Source organism: Trifolium pratense, linkage group LG6 (genome assembly GCF_020283565.1).
Source record: "Trifolium pratense cultivar HEN17-A07 linkage group LG6, ARS_RC_1.1, whole genome shotgun sequence".
NCBI classification, from domain to species: domain Eukaryota; kingdom Viridiplantae; phylum Streptophyta; class Magnoliopsida; order Fabales; family Fabaceae; genus Trifolium; species Trifolium pratense.
The window spans coordinates 44355568-44371087 of NC_060064.1; the positions used below are offsets into that span (position 1 = coordinate 44355568).

Consider the following 15520-nt stretch of genomic DNA (forward strand, 5'->3'; position numbering starts at 1 on the left):
CGGATCCTGACTCATATAAAAATATTATTTGCAACTCTTCTATTTGGCATCGCCTAATTGTATGATATATTTCGCCGCAACTCTTGCAGAAGATCTTCAACTATTGGAAGTAAAATATTGTGTCACGATGTTGATGGATCGTGGTGTAATTTTTCCAAAAATTTTATCTGTTTTGTGTTTTTCCTTCAAATTCTTTGTGATATCTTCAACCCAGCCAAATCCATTATTTTTACCATATAACTACACCTAAAACTTGCTTTAAAAAAAAAAAATACACCTAAAACTTACTAAAATACTATAAAATGACTACTAAAACATCAGATGACACTGACAGACCGTCATTAATTCCCTTAACACTTTTACAAATTTAGATTGCAATTTGTACAGTTTCAAGAGTCTTTCCAATGTATTGTTCTCTTAACCAAACACCAACGATGGCATTAAGGAATAAATTCCAAATGAAGGTTGGAAGTAGAACAAGTCTACAATATTTTATATCATGAAAGATTATTTTATGCTTCTAAATATTAATGTATTTTTTATGTATGGTATGATATTTAAAATATAATAACTATCTATTATATCATCAAATTACATGTTTTTAAATGATGCTTTAGATTAGATCAAGAGTGGATAAATTCTTACTTGGTCAGCTAGAAGTGTTTTTTCAAATAACTTATCCTCCAGATTTTTCTGGTCTGGCCAGCAATAAGCCATGTGTCCGAACTAAGAATGGTGAATAATAATTGCAATGTTCTGTTTTTAACGACAGAAGCCAATAAATCAGCAAATAATCTGTCTTTCAATCATTTGGGAGCTGCATTTCTTTGAAACCAGCTTTATCAACAAATAATCTGATTCAAATAATCACCATAAGTCATTACAAGAACAGTTTCCATTTTTGAAGTGATGAAACCTCAAGGAGTCTCTGACAACAATCATAACACCAACAACCTTAGACATATACTTAATGGCATTGTGACAATCACCACATATTCTCAAATTCTTAAAAACTCGTACTGTCGACTGTCCATTCAAATTAAGTATCCCAAAGGCAACGGCAAGCTTCTCACTATGGTTACAAAGACTCTCAGCTTTTTCTTCTTGATCAATATCTTGCAGAACATAATCAGTGTCTGGCTTATATCCAGCCATTTTCATTTTCTCAACCAATTCATCCAAAAAGTTATAGATTTTATCACTTTCCATATTACTTTTGTCTCCAACAACAAAAGTGTGAACTCTATTTCCCACTTGAAGCCAACTACATCCTGGTAGTTTTGTAATTCCTTTCTCTTTCATCAATATTCTGATTTTTGAAGCCTCACTCCACAATTTGGCAGTAACAAGAATGTTGAATAAAGAAACATAATTTCCAGGATTGTTAGGCTCAATCTCAAATAGTTTCTTAGCTGAAATTTTCGCCAACTCCACATTCTTATAAACTCTACAAGCACCAAGGAGTGCTCCCCAAGCACTAGCAGTTGGTTCCATAGGCATTCTTTGTATAAACTTGTATGCCTCGTTGAGGCGACCAGCACGGCTATAGATATCAACCACACATGAATAGTGATTAGCATCTGGTTCTACAAGATGATCCCTACCCATTGAATTGAATATCTGAACTCCTTCCTCTACTAGCCTTGAGTGGCTACAACCAGATAGAACACCAGTAAAAGTAACAGAATTGGGCTTGACCCTTGATTGTAGCATCTTATCAAAGAGAAAAAGTGCTTCTTTTCCATTCCCGTGCATCGCATTTGCAATGATCATTGTGTTCCAAGCAACAACATCTTTTCTACGCATCATATTGAAGACATTCCTTGAAAGATTCAAGTCACCACATTTAGCATACATATATAATAGAGCTGTTGTGCTTGTCAAGTCCCCAACTTTCCAATGCCTGAAGACATAGCCGTGTATCTCCTTGCCCATTCTCAAGTTTTCTGAAAAAGAGCAAGCTGGTAAGATGCTACTAATTGTTATTTCATTAGGTTTAAATCCCATGTTTTGCATCTTCCTAAGCATCTCTACTGCCTCCTCTATTCGCCCGTTCTCCATGCATCCACCAATAACAGCATTCCATGTAGCTTCATCTGCTTTGACTCCATCTCTGCTCATCTGTGTAAACAAGGATAAACCCTTCTCGTATTCTTTGTTTGTGAAATATGCTGTTAAAACTCCATTCCAAGACACAACATCTCGATGAGGCATTAAATCAAATACTGCTCGAGCTTCTCTTACACTTAGACATTTGGCATACAAGCTCACAAGTCCACTGCAAACAAACACATTTTCTACCATCCCATGCCTCACTGCAAATCCATGAATTTCTTTACCCGATTTCAAATCTTTCAACTCCGAGCACGCAGGCAAAATGCTAGACACAGTCACCGGATTCGGTTTCACCCCATCCAATCCCATTTGACGAAAAACACTCAGACCCTTCCGAGGAAATCCACAATTAACATAGCACGAGGACAACGAGGTCCAAGTAACCACATCTCTAACAACCAAATCATCAAAAACACGTCTCGCACCCTCAACACATTTACATTTACCATAGGCATGAATCAATGCATTGGCAATGTAAACATCAGACATCAACCCTAACCTAGTCGCATCTTCGTGAACTTCCTTGACTCTCAAGGCATCACCAGAAACAGCACAAGCCTTGGCAACAGCCAAAAACACCGAACTGTAAGGTTTGATCCCACATGCCCGCAACGAAGCATAGACCTTTATGGCCTCATTTGGACGACCATTAGTGGTTAAAGCTGAAATGAAAGTTGAACAAGTTGTTGGGTCTGGTTGAGAAATATTATCAAACAGTTGGTGGGCACGCTTGAAATCTCCGACATTTAAGGCTGACCATAGGAGCCTGAGACCAAGGTGAGAAGGGATGTTGGTGGGGAGAGAGTGAGCTGCCATTGCTTGCTTCAGTGTACATGATATGCTAACAGACCTTAAACCATTCAGGTCTGCTTCGGCAAAACAAAAGAAAAAAATTATTGATCAAAACCCCACATAAAAAAAAGCTCCGAGATGATAAATTGAATTTAATTATAAAAATAAAAATTTGAGAATGATCCATCATTGATAGAGACCTTATACCTCTGAAATGTTAATTATGAAGTTCTGGGTTGAAGCACAAAAAGGGATTGAGATTTGGAGAAGAAAAAAAAAACGTGGAAGTGGCAGTGTTGTTATTTTACCCGTCAGCCTGTGTTTGTGTTTGTTTACCGAGAGTTTAATAGATGTGTACCGTCGGAGTAGATTTTTTTTACACATACATTCAATGACGTGTTGCCACATCATTTAATTAATGTCACATATCATGTGTTTTTAATTACCATACATAATGTGTCGGTATATTATTGGACGCACGTACAAAATAACTTTACATCAACAATGCATATAAATTAAAAATAATAGAAAGAAAGAAAAATACATTCATGATATTCATGATTTTCATTTACTATTTTTCATTCAACCTTAGATAAGAGTTCAACCTTCAATAGACACATTCTTTTGGAGTAGTCTAAAAATCTGCGACTAAAATAAAGTCTCTTTTTCAGTGTGATAACTCCATAAAAAAAAAAAAAAAGCTAAGCACTAAATTTTAAAAATATTATTTTATTGGATAAAAGATAGACAAAATTATATCGGGGATCATTTATTTTATTTATTTATAACATGCATAAGTTTCTCTCTTTTTATAAATTTGTACACGTCTTAAAAGGGAGAAGTTATTATACATAAGTGTAATCCTTATGCATGGTACATAAGTCAATAACATCCATTAGATTGAGCATCCACATGTAATAATCCTAGTCAATCTCAACTCACACACTCACACCTAATCTCACACCCCCCAAATTTCTCACGTACCCCCCAAATTACTCGCGCACCCCCCAAATTTCTCGTGCACCCCCCAAATTTCTCATGCACCCCCCAATTTCTCGCGCACCCCCAAATTTCTAGCGCACCCCCCAAAATTTTTCACGCACCCCCCAGATGACTTGTGCGCCCAATTTTTTTTTAACCCCCCATATTTCAAGCCTAAACCATTTTGCTGTGGGAATGGTTTCAAAAATATACACTCCAAAACCATTAAGTGCATAAGATGGTTTTGAAGTACAACCTATAATTAGAATCATAATTGTTTTTTTTGGTACAATTATAATCATTATTTAAAACCAGTTAAATGGTTTCAGATAGTTATACACTAAAACCATTTGTATTGTAAAATGGTTTTATGTGTGTTTTTATGGTTTCAAAAATTCTGGAAACCATTATGCTGGTTAAATGGTTTCAGATAGTTATACACTGAAACCATTTGTATTGTAAAATGGTTTTATGTGTGTTTTTATGGTTTTAAAAATTCTGGAAACCATTATGTTGGTTAAATGGTTTCAGATAGTTATACACTGAAACCATTTGTATTGTAAAATGGTTTTATGTGTGTTTATATGGTTTTAAAAATTCTGGAAACCATTATGTTGGTTAAATGGTTTCAAATCACAATTATTGTTTGTATTCTAATTATAGGGTTGTACTCTAAAACCATCTTATACACTTAATGGTTTTGGAGTGCATATCTCTGAAACCATTCCCACAACAAAATGGTTTAGGCTAGAAATGTGGAGGGGACCAAAAAAATAAAATTGGGGGGCAAAAGTCATATTGGGGGTGTGCGAGAAATTTTGGGGGTGCATGAGAAATTTGGGGGTGCATGAGAAATTTGGGGGTGCACAAGTAATTTGGGGGGTGCATGAGAAATTTGAGGGTGTGCTAGTAATTTGGGGGGTGCACAAGTAATTTGGGGTGCACTAAGTAACTTATGCATGGTGCATAAGGATAGCTTATGTATAATAACCAATCCCGTCTTAAAAGACAAAGAACTTGAACTAGACAAATTTTGAAACCAATTTTTTATTAATATTATTCAATGAATCTAGAAATCAGTTTTTTGTTTATATTTGAAATCAAAGAAAGTAATTTTACAAATAAATAAAATAAATAGTTTGTAGTGTAATTTTGACTAAAAAATATATGATTACCTTAATTATCACTTATTAGTTTACAACTTCAATTAAAGATCAACTTAAATAAAAAATTAAGATAAGAAAGATCAACTTAAATTAAGATATTATATTACTACATCCGTTCCTAATTATAAGATTTTGTTTGACTACTACATGCCCATCAAAACAAATTTAACAAGATCTTATATGTTAATATTTATATTTATATATTATTAAAATAATACGGTCAAAACAAGGTAAATGAATAATATATTTTTGTCAAATATGATCTTATAATTAGGGACGGAAGTAGTACTAGCTAAGCTCACATGAAGGCTGAAGCCACTTACTTGTCCGTATGAATAAAATCAAAGTTTCTGACAACAGTTTTCACTTAAGTTGACCTCCTTTGACATTTATAGGGTTTGCCTGAGCTGAGGGCAGGCTCGTATTTTTTTCGGCTGAGAAAATGCTGCCACAGACTAACATTGTACTGTACTTACTAGTTACTACACCACAATCGTGACATCTCTTTCTCTAAATTACGGGCACAAGTCAAATAAAATATATTTTCTCCTTTTTTAAAATAAGTACTCTCTCCTTTTAGATTATTGTTCCATTTGGTTGAAATGAAAGAAAATAGAAATGAAAGAAAATACAGAAACCGAGAAATGAATTTAAATTAAATCTTAATCAATTTCATTTATTGGTTTCTGTATTTTCATTCATATATATTTTGGTTTTATAATTCTCGACTAGAATTCATTTTGGTTTTATAATTGATTCTAATTTAAAGTTATGATATGTAACTTTTGTGTCCAAACATGACTTTTACATGATTTAGATTGAATTATTTTTTAGTTAAAACTGAGTTTAAGCAACATTATAGTTATAGACTTGTACAACAATATAATGAAATATCAAAAAGTAAAAATAAAATGATAGTTTATCTAAAAAAAGCAGATGTTTTTTGTAACCTAACAGACACCAACAGTACCATGGTATCAATTTAATTTGTTTTGAAAAAGTAACATAAATTCATAACCTTTTTTTTTTTTACTTATAAATTCATAACCTTTGTAAACCATATATACAAAAACACACATTTTCATACATATATCAGGCAAAGTCCTAAAAGTATGTAGCATCCCAAATATCTTCAAAAACTTCAAGGCCTAACATAATTCCTGAATATCTTCAAATACTGATTGCCAAAAGCATTCTGTTTGGAATTGAATGGAAAACCTGCTCCAAGTACAGTATTGCATTGTTTACATCTCTTAAACCAGCAAAGAAGCTATGCACAATCACCAACAATAGACCATGCTTAATTTTGGGTTCAGATTTTCAATTTGTAGCTTCAGGGTCATTCTGGTTATCTTCGCCATGATCAAACAACTCAGAGGCTTCGGCTGTAAATTCTAGGTTTCCTAAAGTCTCGAGGTCGAAAGAATTGTGTCCTAACTGTCCGGTGACCAGCCTCAACATTATGTTATGAAAAGCGTTGGGTGGTACAAGCTTGAAACTGTGATCTGAGGTGTGTTGTTGATTAAATCGGCCTGGAAGTTTGGAGCGGGTGTCGTAGCAATTGGCACAAAGATCAAAACCCATTTTTTCCTTGCAGTCATTGCATCTATATCTATCTCCAATGATAGGAAACATCTATACATATAAAAAAAAAAAAAAACTTATTATCTTAGACAAAAAATAGTTTGGATAAACTTTTCCGAAAACACTTGCAGAAAAATAATATAAAAAGCATTTTGCAGTAACTTCTCGTATCAGCGGAATTAGCTTATACATCTCAATTTCGTCAAAAACTATATTCTTAAACTACTCATAAACATCTATAAAGAACCAGAGCAGTAGAACGCTTCTTAGAGAAGTAGAGGGTCTCTCTGTACCAACCACCAGCAGGTTCTAACAGAATACTCCCATGGCTCCCCCCACACACTCCCCCTAATCATTATATTGGAATATTCCAGCTAACTGCTGAGCTGGCAGAAGCTATCAGTCAGCAGCAGTATCCTTCATACGCTCATACACTTTCCAGACCTTGAGCATATTCTGATTAAAGCCGACTGACACTTTTCCATCGGACCCAACAACAGGGTCTATGTCCAGTACCCTATCAGTGCGTGCACCCGTGGTTAATGTTTTGGAAGACAGATATTTGAGGTATTGATGTAAAACCGTGGTTCTGACAAATTATTGTTGGTAACATTTAGCTTAGTAGGTTTTAGGAGTTCACAAATGATGTCCTATGTGAGGAATGATATTAGTCTGGAATAGGTCTCTAAGGAATTAAAAATACTATCCTTTTGACTGATTGAGAGTAGAATCAGCAACTTTGAGAGATATATGAAACAAGCAACAAAGAAAAACAAATAGGACTTCTCAGCTAGACATCTCGGACAGACAGTGACAGCAGTATTATGTATTAACCCTCCTTTGTATTCTTTATGAGATTACAAGACAAAACTGAAAATAATAAACGGAATAAATATCCTCCCTCAAAAGAAGGAAATTATGCAGGAAAATCATATTGATCACCTGCTTGGAATCATATACAAATATGGCTTTTAACAGAATGCAGTTGCCAAGTTGAACAATATAAGGAATTTAAGATCAACTTGAAAACAATAAAAGCATGCATTTAACAACGACAGGCAACCGCACAAAACGATGACTACCTATTTATGAAGAACCGAAATTTTGTATGATCTACTATAGCAGGATATGAGGGAATTAAGATCTTACCCCGCAAAAGTCACACCCAACTCCAACGTGAACTTTCGAGTCAGGATCAGACGACCATTCGCTATGTTCTCCTTTGTTACCATTATTCAATGAACCTGACAAAGAAGAAAATAATTAGTAGCTAGAAGAATGCCAAAAGATAGAAAATTAGTAACAATGAAACATCCAGTCTGTCTGTAGACGAGTATTGTGCCTAAGCTGTGGGATTTAAATTGTAGGAACATTTTGAAGGTATCGGAATTTGTTTAACAGGAAAGATCTAAAAGTATTTGGAATGAGCATCCATCCACACAGGTTAGAAATAGTGAATAGTGATAACCAAATCAAGAATGAACATGGGCTAGTCCCCATAAATCACTAAAAATGAGTTCAGGTAGTGAGTTGCAAACTCTTAGAATTTGGGCTTAAGGCCTAACTTAACCCCACAAAATAGCTTATAAATTGACCACTACCCAAGTCTTACAAGCACTACATAGGCCATATCTCTAGTCGATGTGGGACTCAATTCACCCCATCACTATAAAAGACTGGAAATCTGAAGTGCAAGCGGAATACCAAAGATTTTTGGCCCAATGACAAATCTAAGATAAGCCTTGCTATCTCTTAGTTTTGGGCTTAACTCAAAGCCACAAAAACGACTTATGAGGTGAGGATTGTCCAAGCACTATACGTGTTTAAGTACATGTATTCTAAGGAAAGTATATGCATGTGTATTCTAATGATTTCAGTACAAAACAAAATGCTTCAAAATATCAAACATAATGAAGTAAATATACATACTAGAAGGAGGGCTCTCAAGTTTCACTTTGATGTCCTTTAGTTCAATTGCATCTCTTCGCCGTGCATATTCTTCAGGAAATTGTTCCTCCAAAAAGTGATCAAACTCCAAACACACTTTTGGAAATCCTCTTGGATGTGGACTTTGACAAACTTGGCATCTAAGCATCTCATCAGCTAACTTGTAGACACAAGTTTCACAGTATACTTCAAAGAACAAAAGGAAAGTAAAACAAAAACAATGTCAGTTAAGTGTTCTAACGATGATAGTTTTGAAAATATATACTTGAAAGTAAACTTAAATGCATTGATTACCATGGCCACAATTAAGAACTACGGGATGAAAAAGCAGTTGCTTGCACATTGTACACATCACATCTGCAACTGATAATTTATGTTGTATATCAAGATTATCTTGAGGCAATGCTTTTTCTTCAACATGAGTCCCAGTAACGTCAGGTTCTCCTTGAGGCAATGCTTTTTCTTCAACAGGAGTCCCAGTAAATTCAGGTTCTCCTTCATGGGCAGTGGACCCCGGTTGCTCCGTACATTCAAAAGTTCCGACATTGAAGGAGGTGGAAACTGAATTTATCGTAGAGGAGGAAGAAGGGCTACATGAATGACCAAATTTGGCTTGTGACTCACATGTCTCGGGATCAAATTGAGGGGAGTAAAAGCCTGATTTATTCTCTTCCTCTAAAACAAGAGATCGATGAAGAATGATTGTCAAACTTAGCCCAATAAATAGATGAAATAATTACTTGTATAATGAATACAAATTTACAAGAGTGGTGTGAAGAAAGGGAGGTGACAAGGACAACTCTCATGTAGTATGTATGGAACACCAATAATCAGAATATAGTAAACAAGAATCAACAAAATCATAAAATAAAAGTTTGTGATAGCCATAAAACGTTAGAATTATATAAAACTCAACAAAGCTGCAAAACTTTATCCATTTTATTATGCTTTAGTCCGGGAGACACAGATAATCTTATAATGTATGACTTCCTATATCAGGTATGTAGAAAACACTAGGATAGTTTTCACTATCAGATACTTTGAACGTGGCTTAGCTATGCACTTGAACAGGCTTGTTTTGCTACAAATATGAAGGCTTACCTTAGAGTTTGTGTCCTGTTTGGACATCTTTTGCTTGCTCATTGTACTTAATTACTTGATCATTTGTATCTTTTCGATTCGTATGTTATATATATATATATATATATATATATATATATATATATATATATATATATATATATATAGATATCTTCTTTTACAACTTACAGTACCCTACTTTCTAGTAATTTTCTAATATACTAACTATATATATACTGGTATGAAATGATATCGTAGTTTTACATAATTTTGTTGTATAAAAGTAAGATTTATTTCATCAGTAAAACAAGTAATTCCTTTTTAGAGAAATTACTAACTAGTAATTTTACATTTTTGTGGTAAACTACATAAATCATAGGTCATATTTAAATATGCTTATGCATAGTTAGAGAACGAGACATACCAAGAGTTTGATTGATCCTTCTATTGTAAGCAACGGGATAGATCTTCAGAAGCAAAAAATGAAGTGTTTGGCAGACTGTTGGGAAGTGATAATATTGATGCCTACATGTTGGACACTGAGACTCGCGCAGACAATTCATTGATTTATAGACACACCAGAAACAGCAAATGTGACCACAAGCTGCAAAAATGGAGAAAAATATATTGAGAATAATCACACTACTAACATGTTCACATGTATTTCAAGAAAATAATAATGTTGCCTTACATAGCACAATCGGCTTGTATAATAGATCCCTGCACGATGAAAGTAGCGTTAAAATCAGTAAGTACAATTTGATAAAATAAAAAAATAAAAAAAGGAAGCTCAAAAACCACCATAAAATGACACAATGATTATCAATAGCTCCAAAACCAACCTAATCCTTTCAACTTTAGAATAAAAATTTCTAAATTCATGAAACAAGAAAGAATCACATTCAAGGGTTTGCAATTCTAATAAAATTAAATAGGTTTAAAATTTAAATATGTGATTGGTCCCTGCAATTACATGATACTTTTATATTAGTCCCTATAAGTTTTTTGTTTGGTTTGAGTGTTTGCATTTTGTAAAAAATTTGCTTCAAGTCCCAACCGTTACTTTGACATTAAAAAAAAATCATAAAACTAAACATAGTGGCACAATAACAAAAAAAATGGTAAAAAAAAAAAACTAAATGAAAGTGGCCTTTTCCCAATTTGTTTTATTAATAAAAATTAATCAGAATAATAAAAAAGATTAAAAACTCTTTAAAAGAGGGTTTAGGTATCTGTTAGGAACCCAAGAATAACAAACTTCTCTAACAACTCATAATTACTTTAACTACTCTAATTTCCATTTATTTTATATCCAAACAGTATCACACCACTACCCAACTTCCATGTACCTTTACCATCACCACCAGTCCACCACTGTGTTTTCTTCATATCATAGATCAATTACTCCCACAAGCACAACCACTTATTCACCCACACCACTTTTCAAACCAAACTCATGGTTCACCACTAGATTCAAAATCAAGGGATCCACTTGGACAAGTATTGCTAACAACAGTTATGTGACACAACAGCGGTCCTGATTGCTGGAAAATTTCTCCGACGAGCCGACCTTGAACCCACCACAACCTTCTTCTCCGTTGGAATCTCGGGTCCTTTAGCTGTAGATTATGGTTGTCGTTGCTCTCTTCCTCTGATTCTACTCCCTTAACGGTGTAAGAATGCTTCCTTGATGCACAAGTGATCGATTTCGATTCTGATTCCCTCTCTGATACTTTGCTTACTTGTAACTTTGTCTTCTCTTGTTTCCGGCACGGTGGTGGTGGTGGAGAAACTTTCGCCTACACTGCATGTTTCTGAAAATAAAGAAACTTCTTCAAAAAGTTCCTCCGGTGCTTTGTTCATGATGGGTCTTTTGTAATTTTTGTATTTTGCATTTGGGTCATTGTTTCTGGTGTCAAGGTCGGAATTTGTTGGATGTTTGGAAATGGCTGAAGGTGCAGAGAAGAAGGTTTGGATGAAGATATGGTGATGGTGATTTTATTAATAATAGTAATAGCAAAAGAAAAATATGGGATATTATATGTATGTCCCTAAAAAGTCTAAAGAGCAACTTTTTGATACTATAGCAACAAGACAGACATAACACCATCAAAGATAACATCACAAATATTTGAAGCAATTTGGAACTAGAGAAGATACGGCATGCAGCCCACGTGAGCATAGCTCAACTGGTAGGGATATTGCATTTTATATGCAGGGTCGGGGTTTGAACCCGGGATCTCCTACTTGTTCACCTCAAGAGGTGAATTTCTAGCCATTAGGGACTTAAAGCATTTTTTTACAAAACACAAACACTCAAACCAAACAAAAAAACTTGTAGGGACCAATACCAAAATGTCATGTAATTGCAGGAACCAATCACTTATTTAGACCAAATAAATATATAAATAATTGATGAATTATAACTCTAACTTGATAAATGCAATGATGTGTTCTTCCTCGGATTTGGACTCTCTACATTAAAAAGTCCTACATTCACCTACATTTAGTTTATTTTTAAGGTCAATTTTGTCATTACCACCTACCATACTATCTCTCCATTCTCTCCCCTAAGTGAATGTAGAGAATCCAAATCCCTTTTTCCTCTTCTAATTACATTTGTATAAAAAATGCGATTGGGCTCAAATAGCTAATGAGCTCCCTCTAAGACAAATCATTCCGAAAACCAAATTCAATTCCTAATAGAAACAACTGAACTCCAGATTATCTGGGGTCTTCTCCGGGAACCGGAGGGTTGACACCAAAAAAAAATTTACACTTACATCATCTTCAATGAATATCCATTCAATTGAAATTTAAGATACAAGCATTACATGAATACCAACTTCAGATCCAAAAATAAAACTTATACAAAAACAAATTATTCAAATCAAATTAACTTAACTCATGAATAAATTCAATTTAAAAAAAACAATAAATAAAGGTACCCTAGATAACCCTTTTGAATTGTGAATAAGAATTTGGGAACAAAATTGAACCTTGGTAAATATGATATTAAAGGTTGATTATATTTCCTCTCAAAATTGAAACATTGGTGGTGAGAGAAACTTACAGACAAACGCAACAACAAAAGGAATCAGGAACTTCTTCATCATCATCATCGTCAAAGTTTCGATTTTTTAATGCGGTGTTCTCCATTTTTCTGATGTTTTGTGCAGAGAGAGAATTTGGAATCTAAGAATTGTGCAGGAAGAAAGTTGTTGAATAATATATATTCAATTCAATCAGTGTACAATATTTAATTTAATTTTTCGTAAAAAAAATATTTAATTTAATTTTAATTTATATACACTATCGGTATCGGTGTAAAGTTATTTTACTCGTATATCAAATAATATATTGACACATCATATAATGTGTTTTAAAACAGATTTTAATTATTGTGCAATGTCGGTGTAAAGATTTTTTGCACATATATCCAATGATGTGTTGCTACATCATTTAATGAATGTGACACATCATGTGTAAAATAATTTTAGACTGACGGTGCATATAAATTAAATTCTTTAAATCACATGATGTGTTACATTCATTAAATGATGTGGCAACACATTATTAGATGTATGTGTAAAATACGTTTACACTGACATTACACAACAATTAAAATTAAATGATGAGTTTAGTTAATTTTTATGGTTGAAATTACCATTTTTATCCTTTTTTTTTTCTTATTCCCACTACCATTTTTATCCTTAAAAAAAAATTATCACTGGTTACAAAAGGTGTGGACTAAGTTCGCTACCTAGGTAGCAAAGCGGCATTTTAGGGTCTATTTGGCAAGAACAATAAGCTAAGCTTATGTCTTATAACTTTATAAGCTAAAACTCCTTTTGATAACAATCTTGCCATCAGCCATAAGTTAGCTTATCAGATATTCGCTATTTTTATCAAACAGAGCCTTAGTCATTTCGGGGGCGAGTGAGAAACCTTGGGGGCTCAAAAAAAATTAAGCACTTTGAAGCGAGAAAAGTGCCTAAAGCCCAGAGGTCATTTGAAAATCTAAGGAAGAGAGAAAAATGTCTAAAGTCCAAATGTCTTTAGTGCACATATTGAGAAGGTCATTGAACTTCTTCACGAGACCTCCCACTACTGATGCGTTATCACTCTCCAATATTATGGATCTGCAGCAAATCACCATGGCAAAATGAACCCCAAGATGCATTATCCATTTGAAACCCTAATCACGCATCTGAAGCCCTAATTGAAGTCGGGATCTATAGTGGCGTCAACATTAACTTTGTAAATGTTGATGGTCGGCGGTTTCCATACCCAGGTCCGATGAAGCTATCATGGATGCATTCTGGCTGTTTGGATTCTGCGACGAAATTTGGGATTTACCATCCTCCGATATTTTTAATTCTCTCTAATACTCTCCTTCAGGTAACACATAACATTTTTAATTGATTTTGTCAAATTGAGATTTGTTTATCTTACCCACCAAATATAGTAGAAAATCGAAACTATAATATTTCAAAATTCTATGTAATATCATAATAAAAAAACAAGTGATATTATCCACAATTTAAACCCCAACTCCTATAAATTTCACCCATTTGTGTTTCTTCTTTTATTATGGATGAAATGCGGATCTTATAAATGAACTGAGGCGTTCATAAATGATAGTCTCGATGGTGAATGTTCAGCTAGTAGAGCTCATGATTGAAGATGATTGAGTTTGATTTCTCGGTTTGGAGGGGAAATATAGAAGAATATTATGATTTTGATGTAGTGGGGTCCCCTAGTAGAGGATCAACCACACATATCACCTGGAGTGTTATTTATTCAGTGTGCGCCTTAGATGTAAAGTACAATGGACATTTGGTCCTTGCTCGTTTGGCCATTTTGTGGTCCTTTGCACCACTTGTAATCTTTATACATTTCTACGGGATATTTGTATGTACTGGGATTTGGCCGCCCCATAACAATAAATTTGGTGGAACTCTCGAAGATTGCTCATCCTTATTTGTACAAGTGTTGCCGATTAATTCTTTTAAGTATTAATATTTATACTTTTTTTTGTTAGATTTTATTTTTCTCCTAACTAGACTCCAAATATATCATTAAACAAAAAATCAAATATAGATGTTAATTGTACATGGAAGTGAGGATCTATGTGAAAATTGCTTTGTTTGGAGGTTCAAAGCAAAGTTTTTTTCCCGCTAAGATGAAAGATAAAGTTCCCCGAGGAAGGTTTGAGGATGGAGACAAGAGTTTACCTCCCGCCCCGTAGAAACTCCGTCCCTGGACTTCTTCTTTTTTTCACCACCAGTTTAATCTAGTTCGGGGGTTAGTTCTGACATCAAGTGGTTTCAGTCTTCTTCTGATCGCAGATTTAGCATATAAATTTTGTTTATATGTTATGTTAATTTTGTCACAAAACTCACAATGTCGTAATTCTTTTATTTGATTTATACTCTCTGAAGCAGGGATAGAGAGATAGGAAAATAATACTCTCCGAAGTATAAAATGAGAATTGGAATGGAGAACATTTTAGATAGTGAGAAAGAGAGTAGAAAAATATCTTCAGCTCAATCCACCCAAGTTGACATCCCTAACTTCAAATGTGTTCGTAATTAAATCAAATAATTAAGACAAAATAAATAGTCAGATACCTACATAGTCACTATATCCTCATGCATTGGCATTCACTCACATCCCTCGTAATCCTAAAGTGTAGCATTGTAGCATGCACTCCAACTTTCGTCTTGTTCTCAAACCACAGCATAAATCTCACTATAATAACATTTGTAACATCTCAAACACATTGTCGGATACTCATATGGTTCTCTTCAATGAGTAAACAATCATTTTGAAGAGAACTTCATGGAAAAGAG

The 15520-nt window shown here is 34.1% G+C and overlaps 2 protein-coding genes across 4 annotated transcripts; both read right to left on the minus strand.

Annotated features, from left to right (window-relative positions):
• Nucleotides 1–736: 736 nt before the first annotated feature.
• LOC123888066 (pentatricopeptide repeat-containing protein At2g29760, chloroplastic-like) lies at nt 737–3232 on the minus strand. Its single transcript, XM_045937023.1, has 2 exons — nt 3115–3232; nt 737–2981 (listed from the first exon to the last, which is right to left on the minus strand). Exon 2 carries the CDS (start codon nt 2929–2931, stop codon nt 868–870), a length of 2064 nt encoding a protein of 687 aa, XP_045792979.1. The 5' UTR covers nt 2932–2981; nt 3115–3232; the 3' UTR covers nt 737–867.
• Nucleotides 3233–5955: 2723 nt separating this feature from the next.
• On the minus strand, nt 5956–12941 carry LOC123888067 (E3 ubiquitin-protein ligase PRT1-like). Of its 3 annotated transcripts, XM_045937025.1 has the most exons (8): nt 12739–12883; nt 10357–10385; nt 10090–10269; nt 8880–9260; nt 8568–8771; nt 7788–7882; nt 6353–6689; nt 5956–6296 (listed from the first exon to the last, which is right to left on the minus strand). In XM_045937025.1, the coding sequence occupies exons 1-7, from the start codon at nt 12822–12824 to the stop codon at nt 6375–6377; spliced, it is 1290 nt and encodes a 429-aa protein (XP_045792981.1). In that variant the 5' UTR covers nt 12825–12883; the 3' UTR covers nt 5956–6296; nt 6353–6374. The 3 variants fall into 3 exon arrangements, with proteins under 3 accessions (XP_045792981.1, XP_045792980.1, XP_045792982.1); XM_045937024.1 differs by having other exon boundaries at nt 5956–6689; nt 12739–12941; XM_045937026.1 differs by lacking the exon at nt 12739–12883 and adding an exon at nt 11015–12513 and having other exon boundaries at nt 5956–6689.
• Nucleotides 12942–15520: the final 2579 nt, after the last annotated feature.

Excerpts from the sequence above, each read along its gene's own strand:
- LOC123888067 (XM_045937024.1), bottom strand. The coding sequence starts at position 12,824 with ATGGAGAACACCGCATTAAAAAATCGAAACTTTGACGATGATGATGAT. Across the intron at positions 10,270-10,356 it reads ATACAAGCCGATTGTGCTAT|CTTGTGGTCACATTTGCTGT; the intron begins GTAAGGCAACAT and ends CCATTTTTGCAG. Across the intron at positions 8,772-8,879 it reads AGTTCTTAATTGTGGCCATG|TATACTGTGAAACTTGTGTC; the intron begins GTAATCAATGCA and ends TGTTCTTTGAAG.
- LOC123888066 (XM_045937023.1), bottom strand. The coding sequence starts at position 2,931 with ATGGCAGCTCACTCTCTCCCCACCAACATCCCTTCTCACCTTGGTCTC.